We start from the raw sequence: 19,677 nt of genomic DNA, 5'->3' as shown, positions 1-19,677 counted from the left end.
TAAAACGTTTTAAAATGTTTTCATCATTGCATACATATTCTGTATCTTGTCGCACTTCAGTAAAACTGTCACACTTTTTAGTGTATGAAATATCTAAATGCAAAATGTCATTTTTACAGTTACAGTGTTAGAATACATCAAATGGAAAGTTATTAGTGTACAGTATGTCTATGTTTTATGACCTGAAACAAATAAAGGTCTAGTTATAACAGCGTCTGTGTGCTTGAGTTTATACTGCTAGATTTGTTAACGGAGGAGTTGCAGAAATTAGTAATAGAATATAGATATTGGCCTACACCATTTCACCTCAGCTGTCACCACATTAGTACAGATCACAGTTATCATTCAGCATCTGCATAGATCTGCTTGGTCCTGTAGCTATAGTGAGATAATGAATTAAATGGCAGCCAGGTCAAATCATGGAGCATATTGCCCTCTTCTGTTTAAATAATGCAACATGTAACACATGCACAACCAAAGATGCAATGTTGCCTTTACATTCACAAGCTTTTGTATTGTATAAGCAATATTCATCCATATGTATAGGTTTTTGTTGTGTTAATAAAAAAATATGGAATAATATTAGAACTGTAAGAACATAACAGCTGGTATTGTAGAGAAAGACGTTTTAGGTTCTGTAACTGTGAAGTAAATATAGACAGAAAATAACTGAATCATATAATCCCTATATCCTATATATTTTATTTAGAAATCATACTACTTGATAAGATTTTCCATCAGGCAGTGCAGAGGTAAAAACCAGCGCTCCTGCATTGTTTTATTGACGTTTCACATCCAAAGTAAACCCCAAACAAAACACACCATGTTATTACATGATACTGCAATTCCTTCAATTGATTTTTGTGTTTCCATGAGACTAATCATTGCCACATATGAGGAGCTCCTGGAAAAGCAGGGCTGGATCTGCACAGGGAGTATTAATATGTCCTCAGGAAACTTATTCCCATTTTACTAAAAGCATGACGTAATTGACAGTGACGCAGAGTATTGTGTTGATGTTTAGGACAGAGTGTGGCGGATCTATACTTTGACGTGTGAGTGTATTTCGTTAATTACTCATTTTAATTCAATTATGAACATACCTTAGACAAAGCACCACAGCTCACGGCTGGCCGCAGGACACGGAGCGGAGTAATTTGCTCGGACGGGATTTGAACGCACCATGCGACCCAGTCCACTTGACACGCCGTGCTTTTTACCCACGTTGATTTTAAACCGTTTTTAAGACCCGTGTTCGCAATATCTCGGTACTATTAAACCGCAATATAATGAGTATCGAAATGCTTTAACACGTGGTGTCATTGACGGACATTGAGGCCTGTTTTGGAAATCAGACCTGTTTCTTAGTGTTTTTATAAACTTGCACTGCAACTTTAAATCGCACTAGTCCCGCCCAGCTTGTGAAGCAGCGCTGTGATTGGCTGATGCTAATCGTCTATCAGCGATGGCTCGGCGTTTCATTGGCGAGAGAGACTCCGTCGTCGACTCTCGCGGTACTGCTGCACGAAGATGGCGGCCGAACTGGTGGAAGCGATGGCAAGTAGAGCTCAGTTAGCTTTGGTTTGGTCTGGAGAGGGGCGCGGGAGTGTGGGTTTGAAACACAGCCCGGTTGTGGGGGAACCGGGGGCTTTGCGTGAACACGGTTAGAAGTCTGTACGCATACAAATGTGGCGTATTACATTCACGACGAAACCAGCTAGCCTGTGCTGCTAACGTAGCTAGCCCGCTGGTTGTGTTAACAGGGCAAGTGCGTTGGTTTAGCTAGCATCACGCTGGCTCAAAGGGGAGACACTGAAAATGAATGATGTGACCATGAAAACACTCGGGGGTTTGCTGCAAGCTCGCTTCCCGGCGCGTTGCTATTTAACGTTATTTGCCTCACAACGACGTCTCTTTGTCGTTAGCCGGCTGGTTTGAAAAGCTGTGCACCTGTCAAAATGTCCAGTTGCCATGATTGAATGCCGACAGCCCAGTCTGTGGAGGAGCTAGCCAGACGGTTAGCGCAGGCTATATTGTTCAAGTGAGGCTAAAGAAATTGCACCGTTACTAGTTTTATGGCTGCATTTTTTGCACAGCACGTCCATCAGAAGCCTAACGGACAGCCGTGTTGTTGTGCAGGTTTAATTTAGACACAAAGCAGTCGTGCTGCTGATGCTCAACCTAACAATGTCAGACAAAGCTAAAGCATGATGCACGGCTCAGGTTTTTCCAGCAACAACAACATTCCGTGTTTTCCCCCTACAGGCAACTTTACATACTTTGCTTTGCTGCTACCCAATATGTAAACATCCTGACGTTTGTTTAGTCTTATGTGGCCTGTGTTGCGACAGTTGACGCTTATTTTTATGTCAGTATTGTACACGTTTGGTGTAGCTAATGTAAATGTGGACCCACAATGGCGAGTGAGTTAAACCTTGGTGCCAATGTTTGATTGACTTTCATTCGCGTCGATTAACTTACACTTAAATTCACTGCAGTCAAAGTGTAAACATGTTTGCTTTTTATTGTGTTTTTCCCGCTCAATGCTAAGTTGTCACTGCTGCAGAAACGAGCACTTGTAAACGACCAGCAGTTGCTGTAAATGAGATGTGCATAACAGTGCATATTTGGGAATTGATTTATAAACATATTGTCCTTCAGTTTTGGAACATGTTGTAATTAAAGTGCACAGTTTACATTGCAAGTGTATGGGACTGTAAACAGACTTTGGTTTACATGTAAACATTGCGCAACACCGACTATACATGTCTCTTTAAATAAACATCCGGAGTGTAGGGTCAACCACACATTTTATAGTTGTGTGATTCCTCTTAAATACTTTGATATATATCCTTAAACTCAACACAGTCTGAGGTGGCTATGCCTTTACTTTGCAGGGTTTTTTACCAGCTTGGCCTTGTTATCAGTGTAGTTTCGGTGTGTGTGTGAGTGAAATGCATGTTCACTGCGGCTGCTGCACATTCAGGGTTTGTTTAATGGCACCAAAATTTGCTGAGGAACAGGGTGATGAAAATGACAACACTATGCGAGGGGTCAGAACAAGGAGCTGTGTGTCTTCTTACTGTATCCAGCTAATTACGAGGCAGGTTCAAGCCTCTGTGGGATTAAAGTGACTAAGGAAGGAAGCTAATTTTAGCAGGAATCAAATAGTTTGAGACGCTGTTATGTTAAGTGCTGCATGTAAATTAAATAAGTGAATGAATGTGTAGAGTGTCAAAAAATTTAGCAGTGGTGTTTCAGGGATTCTCAAGACTGAATTATTTGTTTCATTTGGACTTTTTTTTCTTCTTTTCCAGCAGATATGTTTAAGAACTTGAGACATTATAGGGATGCAGTAATGATAATTTTCATGATTAATCTGCTCATTATTTTCTTGTTTAATCAGTTAATTGTTTTGTCAGGAAAATGTCAGAAAACAATGAAACATGCCCCATGTAATTTCCCAGAGCCCATGGTGACATCTTCAAATACTATGTTTTATCTGACCAACAGTCCAAAATATCCAAAGCTCATAAGTTTATTATCATGTATGACAGAGAAAAGCACCAAATTCTTACAATTAAGAAGCCTGAAATGAGCAAATTATTTATTTTGCTTACAATATTACTAAAACAATTATTTGATTATCAAAGTAGTTGCCAGTTTACTCTCTGTCGACTGACTAATCAATTACTATGACTAATCATTGCAGCTCCAACACATTACTGGAGCAATTCACAGAATGTTAGCACTGATATACTGAATTGTATTTTCCACCTTGGGTTACACTGATATTTACTCACAACAACTGATAGCATAGAAAATCATACTGAATAGTTTCAGAAAAACTTCAACTTGAAATGCTTGAAAAAGTCAGAAGTAGAAGAAATCCAAATTCCTTCACACTGTGGTAGATGTTTTTGCATTTAAATCAATTATCATTATGCCTTGGGGTCAAACTTGGCTCTCAAATTGAGTCTGGACTTTTAAGTTCATGGCATCAAACTCTCCCTGTTTACAGACTTCTCTGTCACTGTACTTTGTATCTCATGGTTTTCTCTTGTCCTCCCTGTAGAACATGGTCAAAAGTTTCCGGGTCTCAGACCTGCAGACGCTGCTGGCCTCGATGGGCCGCAGCAAAAGTGGGCTGAAACAGGACCTGGTGGGGCGTGCGCTGAGGCTAGTGCAGACCGAATACAGCCCGGAGCTTCTGAAGAATGTCAGGCAGCTCTACGAGTCGCGCTTCCCCAAAACATCTGGCTGGCTTGCGGCGCGGCGTCCAGAGGGCGTCCCAGTTGCCTACTCATCCCTCAGCCCCTCCCCCAATGCCACCTCTCAGGGCGCAGACTACCTCAACGGCATTTCCAAACCGATCCCCACAGAGGTCAAGCTGGTGCCACTGCCCTTCTACCAAACTTTGGAGACACTGTTGCCACCAACAGAGCTAAGTGCGTGTTTACAGTTTGATGTTTCTGTGTTCTTGAATCTAAATTTGTTTGGTAGAAATGTTATGTCTTTTTTGTGATGGATCTTCTCTCCATGTGTTTACAGTTGCCCAGAACAATGAAAAACTGCAGGACAGTCAATGCTTATTTGAATTAACACCGAACCAGGCAGACCAGATCAGAAATGCGAGGTAAGAAAATAAAAAAATTCCCCCCAGATCTGCATCATTACAAACTCTGTAACTAATCCTCCCTGTAATTTGTGACCTTTTGTTTTCTTAGTGAGCTTCGTCCCGGAATCAGATCAATCCAAGTGGTTCTTAGGTAAGTTCCCACTAACTCCTGTTGAAGCTAAATAAATATTTCACAATGCTTTTGCTTGGAATGTGCTGGTTTTGCCAGTGACTGTGCTGTCAACCTGATTTTTTTTTTTTGCACAGATGCTTAAGGGGAAAATGGAAAAATGTTTTACCATGCATGAGCACTTGACATTTTACTTTATAATCTACTTTTAAAATATAATATCGGATTAATTTATCTGTACAGTCATACAGATACAGATTTAGTCATGCTGATTGACTTAACAGTACGTTATGATACCAACCTTTCTGTCTTGTATCACTCTCTGTTGCAGAATCTGTTACACAGACTCCATTGGTGTCCAGGAGGACCAATATCCTCCAAACATTGCTGTCAAAGTCAACCAGTCCTACTGTCATGTGCCGGTGAGTTGATTGACTTCTCTGAGACACGCCACACCGTCAGAGTACAAATATGTCTACAGCTTGGCTGTTCTTCTGCTCCTGTCACCCCTGTAAGCTATTTGTTTTTAAATACAGTCACAAGTTTGGGTGTCATTGGCAGACTCTGCCTGGTCACGGCCAAACTAATGTCACCATGTATGTATGTGGTAGTGATGGATTAGCCGACCTAATGCAGGAGGATGTTGAATGATGTAAGAAAAATAACATCCAGGTACAGATAGCGTTAGATATCCAGCCTGAAGGCATCAACTCACTGGCAAGACTTCAGTTGAAAACTCTCCATCTGGCAGTCTCAGTGTTCAAACTGTTCATGTGCTGGTGGGAAGCTAAAACATCCAAGACAAGTGTTTGCTGTTGCATTGTTGTGTTCAAGTCAGAAATCAAACCGGAAAGACGACAGTCAGAAATCAGTGATGTGAAAACAAAAATGTGAATTTAGTAGCTTTTGCATTTAAAGGTTGCTGTTAACAAACAAACTCAAGTGTTCTGTGTTCAAGCTTCAAATCAAATGTAGTAACAGTGGCAGGTGTTTTTAGAAAGTTCACAGTTTGACCATATTACTATGTAGCAGCAACAAGAAAATGTTGATACACAGATGACAGATAAATTGTGGTTTTAATACTATATACGTTTTCTTGATAAATCACCAAAAGTTGGCCAATGATTAAAAAAACAAAATGTTATTTAATCCCAGTAAGAAAGCTGCAGCAAGGAGATGGATGAAGAAGTGCATCCAGTACGACTGAATGTTGTAAATTAAGTTAAAATAGAGAGAGACAGGCTTTTTCTCTGAGTCTTTGTATCGATCAATCAGTAGGGGTGTGCTGTATCATCTCGTTCACAATATATCTGGTGTATTGTTAATATCGTATGAAAAATTAATATCATGATACTCGCAATATTTCGGCTTATTGACACATTGACGTCATACCCACCACGATAACAACTTGGAAAGCGAAATTATTAGAGACTCTGCGGTGGCTCCAGAAAGAGGAGCAGCTTCAGTAGTGTGGAATAAACTGTGGTGTCCTGAATGTTTTAGGAACAGCCCCGGACTTGCTATTATTTAGGGCCATATCGCCCTAGGGGTGGGCGATATGGCCCTAAATAATAGCACGATATTGCAGGGGATTTTTGCGATAAAAATATTTTTGATGACATGACAAATATATCAATCAATTTATTAACTATTGGACAAAATGGTTTCTTATGATCAGCTGGATAACTGTGCTGAATAGAACCAAAGGCACTCCATACTTTTAACATGTACTGAGGTAAAATAAAACTTTCCTGAGTCGGTGCAGACACACATGACACACAAAATCAGCTATGCAGCAACAGTGGCATTTGATCAGGTATTGAAGGACACCATCACCCATAAAACGATCATTTGTATATCAGTTACTCACGTCGTGTTACATTGAGATCTTGAAAAAAGGTTTTTCTCGCATGCCTCCGTGGTGAACGAAAGAACTGAGAAAACTCTTCTTGGATTGGAGTAAATAGAGTCCGCATTTAACGACAGCATAACCATATTAAAACATTGGTTTCTCACACAACTCGTGCAGTATAATCAAAGTGTTCATCCAGTCATATTCTCTGTGCTTACCAAACATATGCTTTCTCGTTTAAAACCTTACTATTTTAAACACTCTGCATATGAATGTTGTGCAGCAAGCGTGTTTGTTTGAACTCAGCTTAGAAATGCATGACAAGAGTTCAAATGCACGCTACTCGTATATCAAAGTTCCATTTTGGGGTTTTCGTTTACCGTGGAGGCATGCGAGAGTTTTCTTCACGAACTCAGCAAAACACGGGATGATATATAAATGTTGTTTGTGGGTGAAATATCCCTTACATATTGGAGTGGTCTCGGTTGGTATGTTTTAGATATACACAAGTAATTAATTAGATACACAGAGGAGGATACATAAACACCATAGGAGTGATTGTCATCTAACGTCCATGTGCAACTTGCTCTGAGCTCAGTGCTCAGGAGATGTGAGCTCCTACTTCCAATTTAACTCTTTACAAGCAAACAGTGTGTTGTCTGTTCACTTTTCTAATTTTGTGCCCCCCAGTTCAAAAACTAACAACACAATCAAGAGCCCATCAACCAATTAGTCCTTTAAACTGCATCTAATTCCTTCAGAGGGAATTGTAATGGCTGCCATGTCAACAAGTTACTGAATTTGATTACGATGATATATTGGATAACTGACGTAATTCTGTGGTATTTGTGTGTGTCTGTGTGTTTACAGGGCTATTACCCCTCTAATAAGCCTGGTGTCGAGCCCCGTCGTCCTTGTCGTCCTGTAAACATCACTCCTTGGTTGCATCTCTCCAATGTCACCAACAGAGTCACCGTCACCTGGGGGAACTTTGGCAAGGTCAGAGTCTGATGCTGAAGATCATATTTTGTTGTAGCTCAGGGTCGTGGTGTTACAAGATGGGACACGCAGATCTTGCTTCTTGTGTTTCATGAGCCCTGTGCAGTCGAGCATGGTATAACTCAAAAGAAGTCTCCTGAGGGCTAAGAGCTGAACGACTTTAACTATGGTCTTGATCCAGATAAGCAGCTGGAAAGCTGATAAATGCTCTGTTAGTTCTGTTAGTACCATCTTCTGTAGAGCTCTTGTGTAAATCAATCAGAGATGTGCATCATCGAAGCTCAAAAACAAACGGTAAGAAAAGGGGGGTTTGTATGACATTCCCCTTGTACATTGATACTGTTATTTATCCAAGAGTTTTGGAAATGCCTGAAACACAATAGCTGGTCAAAGTGGTCAGACAGCAGGGTAGCTCTGTGTTATATAGCCTGCATCAAAACTTTAATTTAGCTTTTTTGTATTATGTTTTTACTGGGATCGATGGTGTCTCTTCAGTCATCAGTCAAAGGTCCTCACATTTTAATATACTCAGCGTCGTACTTGGGTTTGTCATCGAGCTAGTTGGCTGTCTCTGTTAAGTAGCTGTCCCTTATTTACTCATTCTACAGCAGGAAACAGCCCTTCAGAATAAGGTCCTGTTTATACGACAACAATTTCAACTGAAAATGATCAACTTTGGTCGCGTTTTGGCTGATTGTTTACACGACAGCTGCGTTTTGGGTGCCTGACAATGCAACTTTTTGAAAACGGGTTCCAGGGTGCATTTTTTGGATACATCACCGCCTCCGTTGTCATGTAAACTTGCAATATGCATTTCCTCTGAAAACGGAGACTTTTCACACATGCGCATTACGGTTCCAGTCACTAGGCATGCGGGAGAAAGTCGACCATCACAACAACGGCAGGCTCCTGAGCTTTGTTTGTGCTGCTCACCCTGTTGAATTCTCCAGCAAAGTGTAGATTTATTGTAGCAACTCCAGCTTGTCGTCCGTCCAGACAAACGTTTGTGCGGTTGCCATTTTGTTTGTTTATACATCACTGCTCTGTAGAAGGAAGCGCATGTGTGCAGGAGAGTGTTGTTTCATTACAAAGTCACACCGCCAACTACTGGCCTGGCATGTATGCTACAGCGTTGTTGAGTCATTTTCGCAGATCTGTGTGCACGGCGATTGTTATCAAAACGTTGTCGCCTGAATGCAGAACTTTTTTCGAAATGAAAATGAGAAACAATTCCGTTTTCAGTGGATCGTTTTTGTGTAAACATGGCCTAAAAGCTCTGTGCCATAAATTCACTGTACTTAAAAATAAAGTGTGTTTTGTTACAAACTCGACACATTCCCAAGTCACCTGCGGACCATTCACAATGGACCCGCGATCCACTTTTGGACAGCGACCCACCAGTTGGGAACCACTAGTATAGATAACACATCAGTTCAACTTCACAAATCAGCCGTACCTTGTTCATTGTAGAGCTTTTGAAGCAAGTGAGAGGAATGAATAGAGAGAAGACGTCTGACAAAAGTTCAGCTCAAAACAGCGTGCTGCACAGTGATGCATCACTGCCAGCCAGTTGGGACATTACAATAGAAAATGATGCATCACACTGATTTTGTTTCTGACGGTTGCTCATGTCACATTCCCTTAGGACACAGGAAGCTGAAGGAAATTCTTGGTGTTTATGAATGTAGGCTAGCCAGTGTAAAATTTATTTTTACAATTGCATTATTGTGCATGTGAGTCTGTTCAATAAACAGACGTCCCATTTGTCCGAGACGTTGAAATCTTCCTGGCCTGGTGGACTGACGGAAATGCTGGTGTCATTTCAGTCATGTTCTGGCATGAAGGCTTGAACAGTATTTCGACAGCCTCCTTTTATCTACAACATGATCAAAATACTGCAGCTTTAAACCAACAGCAGTTTATAAATGTGTTGCACATGAGAAATGTTGCTGATTTTAGAGGCAAACCAACCGTTTTTTGGTTTGTTTGAAGTGGAACATGGGGATACAGAATTGATTGCTCGCACTTAATCAATGCGAGTCTGTAACCTTGCGGTTGGCCTGCAAGTGGAGGGTGTGGGGATTTCAGTCCATCAAATTCTAAGGTTTTGTTAAGCATAGAGGAATATTTGTACTGAAGCTTAAAACATTTGTCTAATGTACTCCCAGTGTTTGGGGAGCTATACCAGAGATCCAAGAGATAGTAAACATTCATTAATGGAAAGAATTTGCTGTGTTAGGTTTTTCCTAAGATGTGTGACTTTTGTAATTGGCCCATATAATGTAAGAAGATATCTCAGATTAAATACAGTTATATAATCAGGGGAGTTCCAGAGGGTAGATTTGCCTTTTAATTCTTCTTCTAACATAAGAAGAACAGTGAATCCACATAGATTTCTTAAACCTTGATAAATCTTGTGTATTAACTTTATGCTTTTGTAGGTTTACTTTGTGTGTGCTCTATTTTAGATTTTTGAAGTAAGTGCTCAAATCCTGTGAATCTGTGTGTTTTCAGCGTTACTCTGTGGCAGTGTATTTAGTGAGGGTTTTCACCGCAGCGGACCTCTTCAGCCAACTCAAGCTCTGCTCTGTTGAGAGTGCAGAACGCTGTCGTGAACGCAGTAAGTGTTACGTTTTATACTCTGCCTAAATTTGATTTGCAAATGTGACTTTTAAAATGGAAACAATACTAGGGACTGTATTTCGAGTTTAATTTCACCGTGAGAAACTATTACAACAATACCTGATATCTTGTCCCGTCTTGTCCACTTTTTTATAGTCCAAGACAAACTACGCTTTGACCCAGAGAGTGAAATTGCCACCACAGGCCTCCGGGTTTCTCTCATCTGTCCAGTGAGTACACCTTCATGATGATATCTAACATGTCACACATAAAAAATGTGTGTTCCTGGTTTTAATCCAGCATCAATTGATGATTTATCTCTTGTTATGTGCCAAATATATAATAATATTTATTATATATATATATATATATATATAAAGTCAGTATGAGAGTATTTTTACATCAGAATCCCAGATTTTTCCTCTTGCTTTAAAACCATAAAATGGTTTCATATGTTTGATGACTCATCCTGCACTCAGGGGCGTTTGCAAAAGTTCAATCAAATGAGTTTTGGTGGACCAGCCAGCCACACCAGTCGTATAAAACTGCTCTTCACTGTTTGTGGGCTGTAGTAGCTAAAAGAGCAATTTGGAGAGAAGTAGACAGAGATGTGTGTTCGGATATCAGTGGTTAAACCTTTGTTATTTCCGAATCAATGTAGCGGAAGTCTGATTCATTCATCTCTCCCTCGTCCTCCTGATCTAATGGCGAGGGAGTTGTGTGGAGCTGGTCAGCAGTAGACTCCACTCTAACTCCATATTGTGCTAAACTCTGAGCCCTGCAACGGTCCAGTTGAATGAAAAGGGTTTGATTTCTATCTGGGGTTTTTTTTTTTTCTAAATATCTTTTATTGAGCAGATAGATTCCACATATAATCAACATCTACATTTAAGGCTCACTTTTCTGAACTTTACAATCGTGTACTCCTCCCACCTCCCTCCACCCACAGAGACCCATCACTCTTCAGTCATTTCAGTTATAGTACAGTGTGTGCTGGGGTTGGACTGTTGTGCTAGATTTGCAGTTGCTAGATATGATATGAGGGGTTTCCAGGTTTTATTAAGTATAAGCCTTTCAGGGCACATCTTATCCTTTCCAAATGGAGTGTGTTGGTTAAATCCTCTAGCCACATCTCAGAGGAAGGGACAGTTGTACTTTTCCATAGAATGAGAATTAATTTCTTTGCCGTTATGAGGCAGTTAGAGAGAAAACGTTGCTGTGTCGCGTTTAGCTTTCTGAAGGTCTCAGATATTCCAAGAATAATGAGCAGAGGCTGTGGCTTGATCATAGTGTTCATGACCTCAGACATTATGCTTCAGATATCAATCCAAACAGATTGAAAATTTGCACATAAAGCAAAACTATGTAGAAGTGTTGCCACAGAGGATCAACATTTGTATGAGTTAAATATTCCATCCTTGAGTTCGATTGTCCACTGCAACCCTGTTTCGTTCCACACTGCGTTTTTCCAACTACCTTTGACGCCACTTTTCAGGCTGCCAAATAGAGCCAAGTGGTTAAAGTTAAATGTTTCAGTTATTCTGCAGTGGCAGAGGCCAGTTTCATAATTTTTGTCCTGCTGTGAAGCTTGACTTTAACATGCTCCTTCCCTCCCTCTCCCTCTCCCACAGTTGGTGAAGATGCGGCTTGGAGTGCCATGTCGAGTTCTAACTTGTGCCCATCTTCAGTGTTTCGACGCAGTCTTCTTCCTGCAGATGAACGAGAAGAAGCCCACATGGACTTGCCCCGTCTGCGACAAGCCCGCTCCGTTTGAGCTGCTCACTATCGATGGGTAAGGAGACAGAAGCGTGCTTTGACTTGTCCCACCACAGCAGCACCATCTTCTTCTCAATTAATTCAGAAAATTTATATGTTTGTGTAATTCTAGCAGTCTGTGTGTCGGTGCCAGCTTGGGGGAAATTATTCAGCTGCACAGATGTTTGGGCCTTTTCAGGACCCTGGATGCAAGTTGAACCATGCACCAACCTACTGTATTTTCATTTTAAAAGCTCTGAATGTTTTACATGGCATGAGAGGTCGGTGATCAGTTGTGATTTGTTCTCTACACCTGCTGTCAGGTCGTATTCCAAAACTTTTGATCCGGTAAATTGGCTTGTTTGTTGACGCTTTGATCTACTTGATGTAACAAGGCTATAGTTTAAAGAACCCTGTAATCATCGGGCTCAAAAGGGCTCAACACGTCTGTCTTTTCCTTTTTATTTTCCTCACTACCATCAGTTATTCTCTCGACAACTACAGCCATTTGAATCGTCATCATATGTATAAGTCTGTAGGTGCCAAATGTATATCTATAATCACATACACACACATTTATTCTTTTATTTTTGGTATTTTATCACCAACAGAATAGCAGCAAAAACAACAAATTAACCTGCAGTCAGTGCTATTAAAAGATATTCAAAGCACTTTCATCCTTAAACATTTGGGCGTGTAGTCTCCTGCAAATTCTGAGCAGCTCTCAAGGACACTCCCTGACTCTGACAAAGACTGAAAGCGTTGTGTTACAATTTGGCTTTGAGGTGTATTTGCATTCCTTAAATTAAAGCTTCTATGAAAGTCCCTTCTTAAACTCATCTTCGTAGGTTTCGATTTCAGCAGCCTAATTACCGAATGTTGTCAGGTTTTATAGTGTTTATTTGAGGCTGAGAAATAAACAGAATGAGTACAATTTTAAGTTGATAAACAGCTAAAAGTCCAGGCTTATTTTGTTGATTTTCATCATTGAGTGTAACTTGAATGAAATATTGCAATTTAATGAAAATGGTCAAGACTCTAGCGATATGGTCGTCAAGGTGGCAAAAGACAGATATGATCTACAGACTCCAGAAAAGAATTTGGAGCCTTGCATACCTCTGCAAGCAGGGTTCACGCGCTCATGGAAAACCTGGAAAAGACATGGAATTTTGTTGTGTGTCATGAGCATAAGTGTTGCAGTAATCGTCCTTGGATAACCCTCCATGTAACGTAATTTAACATCGAGCTGTTGATGTAAAGTAGCTCTAATATGCGCTGATGTGTGATATTTAATTTACTCTCCTGTGCTTTTCTCCCTGCACTGTCTCTCGCTCTGTGTATTAAAATGTGGGGTCATGAATCCAAAAGTTTCCATACCTATGCTATACCCCACTACTACTTCTAAATTGTGTTGCATTTTTGAGATGAATCAATGTTCGTGTAATGCCTTCTGGACGGTCATGGAAATTTTGTTAAGAGTCCCTGATATGTCGGGAAAAGTTTTGAGATTTCGTCCATGAAAATGTGCAGGAACCCTGTGCAAGGCTCCTGCAGTCAAGTTTAAACGGAGTATTCTCTTCCTTTGCCTGGTGTGACATCTGTTTTGTGAGGCAGTTCTAACCTGCAGTGTGTATTTCAGGCTGCTATCTGAGATTCTGAAGGAGACGAGTGAGGACATCGAGGAGATTGAGTACTTAACTGACGGCTCCTGGCGACCCATCAGAGATGACAAGGAGAGGGACAGGGAAAGAGAGCGCAGCAACACACCAGAGTATCCTGTTGTTGATATATGTAAGTGTTAAACCCTGTCAGGCTCCACAGTACGATTTTATTACGATACAATATTATTGTGACTTTAAATGTTTGGAGTAGGGCTGTCAGCGTTAACGCGTTAATCACAATGCAATTAAGGTCTAATCATAAGGCGTTATTATAATCGCATTTATCACGTGCTGCTATTTTTGTCCCTTCCACGTTCCCTAGTCAAACCGCCGCAGTGGCTGTTTGCTTCCTGATGCTGCAGAGATTGAAAATAAGACACCACTGAGATTCGTCAATGGTTCATTTCACTTTAAAAAACTCCCACAGGGTTCAGTTGACAAATCACAAGTAATAAACACCTGCAGAGAAAAAACTAGTGTTTCTTAGAGCTGCCGCTGCTGTTGGTAAGTAAAGAGGAGTTCGCCAGCTTTACCTTTAGCATCAGAGCACGATGTAGGTCTGTGTTTAGTCCACTCAACCAAACCGTTGTGAGTATGTTTTTCACCGCTGAAGTTTCTCCAGGAGTTGCATTTTTTTTTAAGAGTTAATTCCAACGCTGCAAACCCAACTGGTCGGCAGTACTGTGATTACCAGGTGTATATATTGTAAATCATTTCGTGTTTCATATATATATTTATTTTGTGGGAATCTGCTGTAAAACCCGGAGCAGACTTGTAAGTTGTATTTTCTTTTGGTGGTTAAAAACTGTGCAGGGACTGAACTGTGAAGGGTTGTCGGGAAAACAAAAAACAGATTCAGTGGACTGAACTTTTGAGATGTGGGACAGTTTTACACACACACACACACACACACACACACACACACACACACACACACACACACACACACACACCTAGATTGCTTTGTTTGCTGATTGAATACACCTTATGAACTCAACTGAGGTATTTTCTGTTTGTGCAACACTGTTTTTTGCTGATATATAAAATGATTTGTGTGAGTTGTATTGTTTTGTGGCCTCTGGTTTCACAGAGCTACTTTCTTTCTATTGTTTTATCATTTGTCAGACTCTGACTGGCACCACTCTTTATTTAAAAAGCATCAAACCTTACATTAATTTGATTCCCGATCAAGACACCCTGGTAACAGTTGCAATTGACTTCAAAACTGTTTAGAAATGCAAAATTATAAAGGTTTGAAAAATGTGATTTTTAAAAATGGCTTTAAAGGAGCTATATGTAAGAAATCTAAAGCAAATAGTCGTAAAATCCTCCTAATATGTCACAGAGACTAAAGAATAATGTTCATATAACATACTGATCTCACCGACAACAATAGTACAGCCAGAATATTCGCATTTAAAAAACATTTTTACAGTCTGCTAATCATGTTTATGTTTTGAATTTGTGTTTTGGCCTGTAATCATGTTTATGTTTTGCTACCAGTCACGCAGTCAGTAGAGTCTCAGCATCAGTTACAGTTACGACTGAGCTACAGCAGCACGGCAAGCAGCATTAGCAGTGTCCCAGTACATAGCATTAGCAGCCGGCTCCTCCTCAGCTGTATCCCGGCAGCAGCGTTAGCAGCAGAGAAGCCGGACTTGCTCGAACGGTCCGCTGGAAAACCGAAGATCAAGGACGCGGCGACGCGGCCCTGCCACGGCAGCCGCCCGTGGGCAAACAAATCAGTCTCCAGCGTGCCGCTGTCCAGCAACCTCGAATCTGTAGGGGAGGGGGGGCGGACACGACTCGTGGCAGTATTTTGAATTTGAGTGCAGTAACCGTTTTGGCCACATTCTTACATACAGCGCCTTTAATCACAATGAAATGTTGAAATTCAGCAATTAAGCATGATGTTTGACAGTCCTGGTTTTGAGAGATGCTGACTATTACAATAACATCTCATGATTTAATACCTCTTTCAGCTGCAAATAATGTCCCCAAAGGACATAAACATAATTGTCAACATTTGATTTATCTAAAAACATGATGTTTTCAGTCTGTTCGTCTCACTTCAGTCTTTTTTATTACCTTATTTATCTAGTGGGCTAAAACAGCAACTGCTTTTCTTGTTCTGATAAGTTTAATTTGTATTTGCAGTTTTAATAATTTATATCATAAAGAAATGTATACTTCCCCCACCCCTGGGGCCGGTTGCACCAACTGGTCTTTACTACGCCTGGTCGTAACTCCTAAGACGGTCTTTGTTAAGACCAGCCTTAAGGAGTGGACTTACGCCGGTTGCACCAACAGGGCTTACGCCTGGTTTTAGCTACGCTGGTTTTAGCTGTGCGCATCCATGTGAATGCCCCCGGAATGCCCCACGCGGCCTGCCTAAAGGAGCGCGGTGATGTTAAATGATGCGCCGCTGAATCACTCCGTGTGCTTGACAGATGACAATTGACAGTTGACAGCTCCTCTCATCTGTGTTGACAGTTTATTTACAGTTTAAGATTTGAAGAAAACATGAAGGATCAACGAAAAACTTTACCGACACTGAAATTAGAAAATTAATCAAGCTGTACAGCCAGCACAGAGACGTATCACAAATAAGAAAAAACAGTCGGTATGGGCAGAGATAACGGGGCACATCAATACGTGTTCAGACTCTGGCTGCCTTCATACAGAGGCTGACATGAGGAAGAACTGGAAAGATCTTCTCAGCAAGGCAAAAAATACATCTCCTTCAAAAAAAATCATCCAACTGGCGGGGGTCCTCCCCGAAAACCTCAATTTACAGNCGTGTTCAGACTCTGGCTGCCTTCATACAGAGGCTGACATGAGGAAGAACTGGAAAGATCTTCTCAGCAAGGCAAAAAAAAATACATCTCCTCCAAAAAAAAATCATCCAACCTGGCGGGGGTCCTCCCCGAAAACCTCAATTTACAGTGAAATCATTGTTGACGTATTTGGGGAGGATTCCCCTGCCTGGTGGGAAGGCTGGTGGTGGTGCTGCGTTGCAGCCCAACACAAACTGTAAATCCGGTGACAGCTCCTCAATAAGTTCAAACTGATCTCTCCTACCGAATTGAAACCTCTCAATCAGCTCCTCGTCATTATATAGGCTATGTCCAATTGCTTCTGTCCCTAATTACCCTCTCCCGTCTAAATGCCCGCTCGTATACAGACGGTGGATGAGACGTGCCATAATAAAGTTGCGCTCTCTGCGCTCTAGAGCGCATGAGCGCAGCTTGATTATGACCTTACACCTGCTCCTGACTAGGTGTGAGATTTACGCCCGGTCTTAGTGAGAAGAAGTCTTAAGCCCTGTTGGTGCAACCGGCGTAACTATTAGGTCGGACTTAGAACGCCAAGTTACGACCGACTTAGCTTAAGACCAGGCTTAAGACCAGTTGGTGCAACCGGCCCCTGTTGTTTGTTAGTTTGCCAGTGTAAATCTTTTTGTAACCAATTTTAAAACGTGCTTTATGTCCACAGGCATTCCTGAGGCAAACGGTCACTCACCGGCCATCCATTCTGGAAGCAGTTCCGTGGGGATGGCGGGAGTCACAGGAGGAGCTGCTGTGGCGCCAGGAGGAGGTGCGGTGGTAGATCTGACTCTTGACTCCTCCTCTGAGGAGGAAGGGGGCGGGGCAGGAGGAGACAGTGAGGACACTGAGGACAGCGCCGACAGTCCCGCCCCGAAGAGGGGCCGATACAACTACGACAAGGACCTGGTCACTGCCTACTGACCCCGCAGCTCTGTCCCCTCATAGACTGACACACACACAGAGACAGAGAGGCAGGGGGCTAAAAACTTGAGGACAGGAACACAGTAATCCACTAGATGCAACAACCCCCCCCCCCCCCCCCCCCCCCATCTCTTACGCCCAAACGTCAAAGCCTTTTAGCAGCTCTGGTTTCTATCCAGTCAAAACAAACACACACTCAAACATGCACTGTTAATGAATCTTCAATCTAGAGTGATTAGGATTCCTCTTTGTACTGTACACCACTGGAAGCAACTCTCAACTCTTTTTGGCCGTCAACTTGCAGTGAATATCCGTACCGTCCTGCCTCTACTTACGAGACTGAATGGATCGTGCACCCCACCACCACCTCCACCACCACGACCCCCCCTTCCTCCTCTCTCTCCAGACTATTTCCTCTCTACCACCTCATCTCTCTTTGTATTTGACTTGGAACTACAGGCTCTTTTAGCCATGGGCGTTCGATGTGTGCGTCTCTGATTTTTGTCACATCCGTGATGAACAGGCAAGTTGAAAATGGAGGCTCCTCGGTAGTTTTTGGTGACAGGTCAAAAACAACTAACGGAAAAGAAGAGCATGGAAATTTTGCGGGGAGGACAAGGCAGAGATATCTGGAGTGTGATGCAAATTTGAAACCTCCCATTGTGTTTATTTCTTTGTTAAGAGAATGAATTCAAAGCTTGAAAGGGTTTTTTCAGGAATTTATCCTTTTTAATTATAAAAGGGCAGAACACAATACTGGCCTCAATGTGTGATGCTTTCCATTTTTATTTTGTCCTTAGCTAAAGAGAACCTACCTCAGTCATATAAACTTAGCAGACTGACCAGAGAGTAGCTTAGAAAGAGGTGGAGGACAGAAGAATTGACGAGTTTTTCTGAAGCCAATTTTACACTGGAGATTTTGTTGTCCTACATTTTTCTTTGTTTTATTTTATTTTTTTTTAATTCCATCGTTCCATGCAGCTCTGTTCCCTCTGCAGCAACAAAATCTTTGTCGAAGGGCGAGATAGTTTGCAGTTCACCAAGATGACTGTAGGTGTCAGTGATGCAAAAAGTTGTGGGTGTAGCTGTGCCACTCTGTAAAACAACTGCAGTTACTGCGCTGTAAAACGATTCATCAGGAGTGATTATATCAGCATCGCATATTGACGTAACTCATCAGAATTACTGTGCGGCAGCCGTGTCAAAGCGGATTTCTTTTAAGGATTCACTGACAGGAAGTGGTTGTGAGATTTTGGTGCCTTTTTTTTTTTTTTTTTGTTGAGTGGTGAAAATCGGAGCCCATTGTTTTAAGGCTAGCTGAGCTGGCCAGCAGGTGAAACCCCAGTCTGAGGGAAGGTGTTTATTTCATTGAGGATTTAGATGTTTTTCTGGTTGGAGAAATGGACGTAGAGGCAGAATAAAATCTGTGGTTAAGTACAGTTATGGACATTTTCCAACATGTTGATGTCCTCCTATGAAAGTATCATATTTATTTAATTGCTTCACATTTTCTTAACAGTTTGTAATGAATCTACATAATATTTAGCGGTTGTTCTGTACAGACGGGAGCTATTGGTTGTAGAAAGCAGGACCCCTCTGCTGCTGCGGTTTGTGTTATAATTGGCTCGCGGCTGTGCTGTTGATGAACGCTGCTTTTCTTTTACTCTGAATGAATCCGACCTGGGTCAAAGCGCCATTCAGAGTACTTTGCCACGGTGGGTTCAACATGTCTGACACAACAAAACTTAGTGAAGTGTCAATAAGTGCAAGCCCACCACGCTTAAAGTCATTGATTAGATTACAAACGGTCTTGTCTAGAACAAGTGGAGCTGCTTCAACCAACAATCCCCTCGGCCTCCTTTCAATGTAGATAAGGTCACATCTATTTGCTGGAATAGAATTGGACTTTTAATTGCTACATGCTGTAGGCTTACAACTAATATTCCTCCGCACCTGCACTAGTATTGTGAGTATGTGATGGCTGCTCCTCAGAGAAGGATACTCGGGCTGCATGTGCAGGCTTGTGTCTGAAGGAAGGTCGTCAGTGTTTGCTTGAAGATGAGAAACGATGTTGCCGTGTTGCTAGAGCTGTTTGCACTTTCATGCCAATACTTCATCCCCAGTTTAAGGCTTATTTGTATAAAGCCATCATGTAGTGAGTATTACGTAAGGATCCCTGACCATCTCATGCCTGGGAATTAGAAAATGTGAAACTAGAAAAGCGTCTACTCCACTGTGAGACACACAAGGGGGTGAGCAGTGACACAGATGAGCTCTGCATTGTATGTTTC

The 19,677-nt window shown here is 41.6% G+C and overlaps 1 protein-coding gene across 1 annotated transcript; it reads left to right on the top strand.

Annotated features, from left to right (window-relative positions):
• The first annotated feature begins 1,417 nt into the window (after nucleotides 1–1,417).
• Nucleotides 1,418–18,140, top strand: pias4a (protein inhibitor of activated STAT, 4a). Its single transcript, XM_050055087.1, has 11 exons — nucleotides 1,418–1,557; nucleotides 4,076–4,448; nucleotides 4,552–4,636; nucleotides 4,728–4,769; nucleotides 5,080–5,170; nucleotides 7,471–7,599; nucleotides 10,114–10,219; nucleotides 10,378–10,451; nucleotides 11,853–12,013; nucleotides 13,616–13,767; nucleotides 17,133–18,140. The coding sequence occupies exons 1-11, from the start codon at nucleotides 1,531–1,533 to the stop codon at nucleotides 17,384–17,386; spliced, it is 1,494 nt and encodes a 497-aa protein (XP_049911044.1). The 5' UTR covers nucleotides 1,418–1,530; the 3' UTR covers nucleotides 17,387–18,140.
• Nucleotides 18,141–19,677: the final 1,537 nt, after the last annotated feature.

This window comes from Epinephelus moara, chromosome 10 (genome assembly GCF_006386435.1).
Source record: "Epinephelus moara isolate mb chromosome 10, YSFRI_EMoa_1.0, whole genome shotgun sequence".
Classification (NCBI taxonomy): Eukaryota; Metazoa; Chordata; class Actinopteri; order Perciformes; family Serranidae; genus Epinephelus; species Epinephelus moara.
Note: the sequence above shows the minus strand (reverse complement) of the source record. Positions and strands in the feature narration are given on the sequence as shown.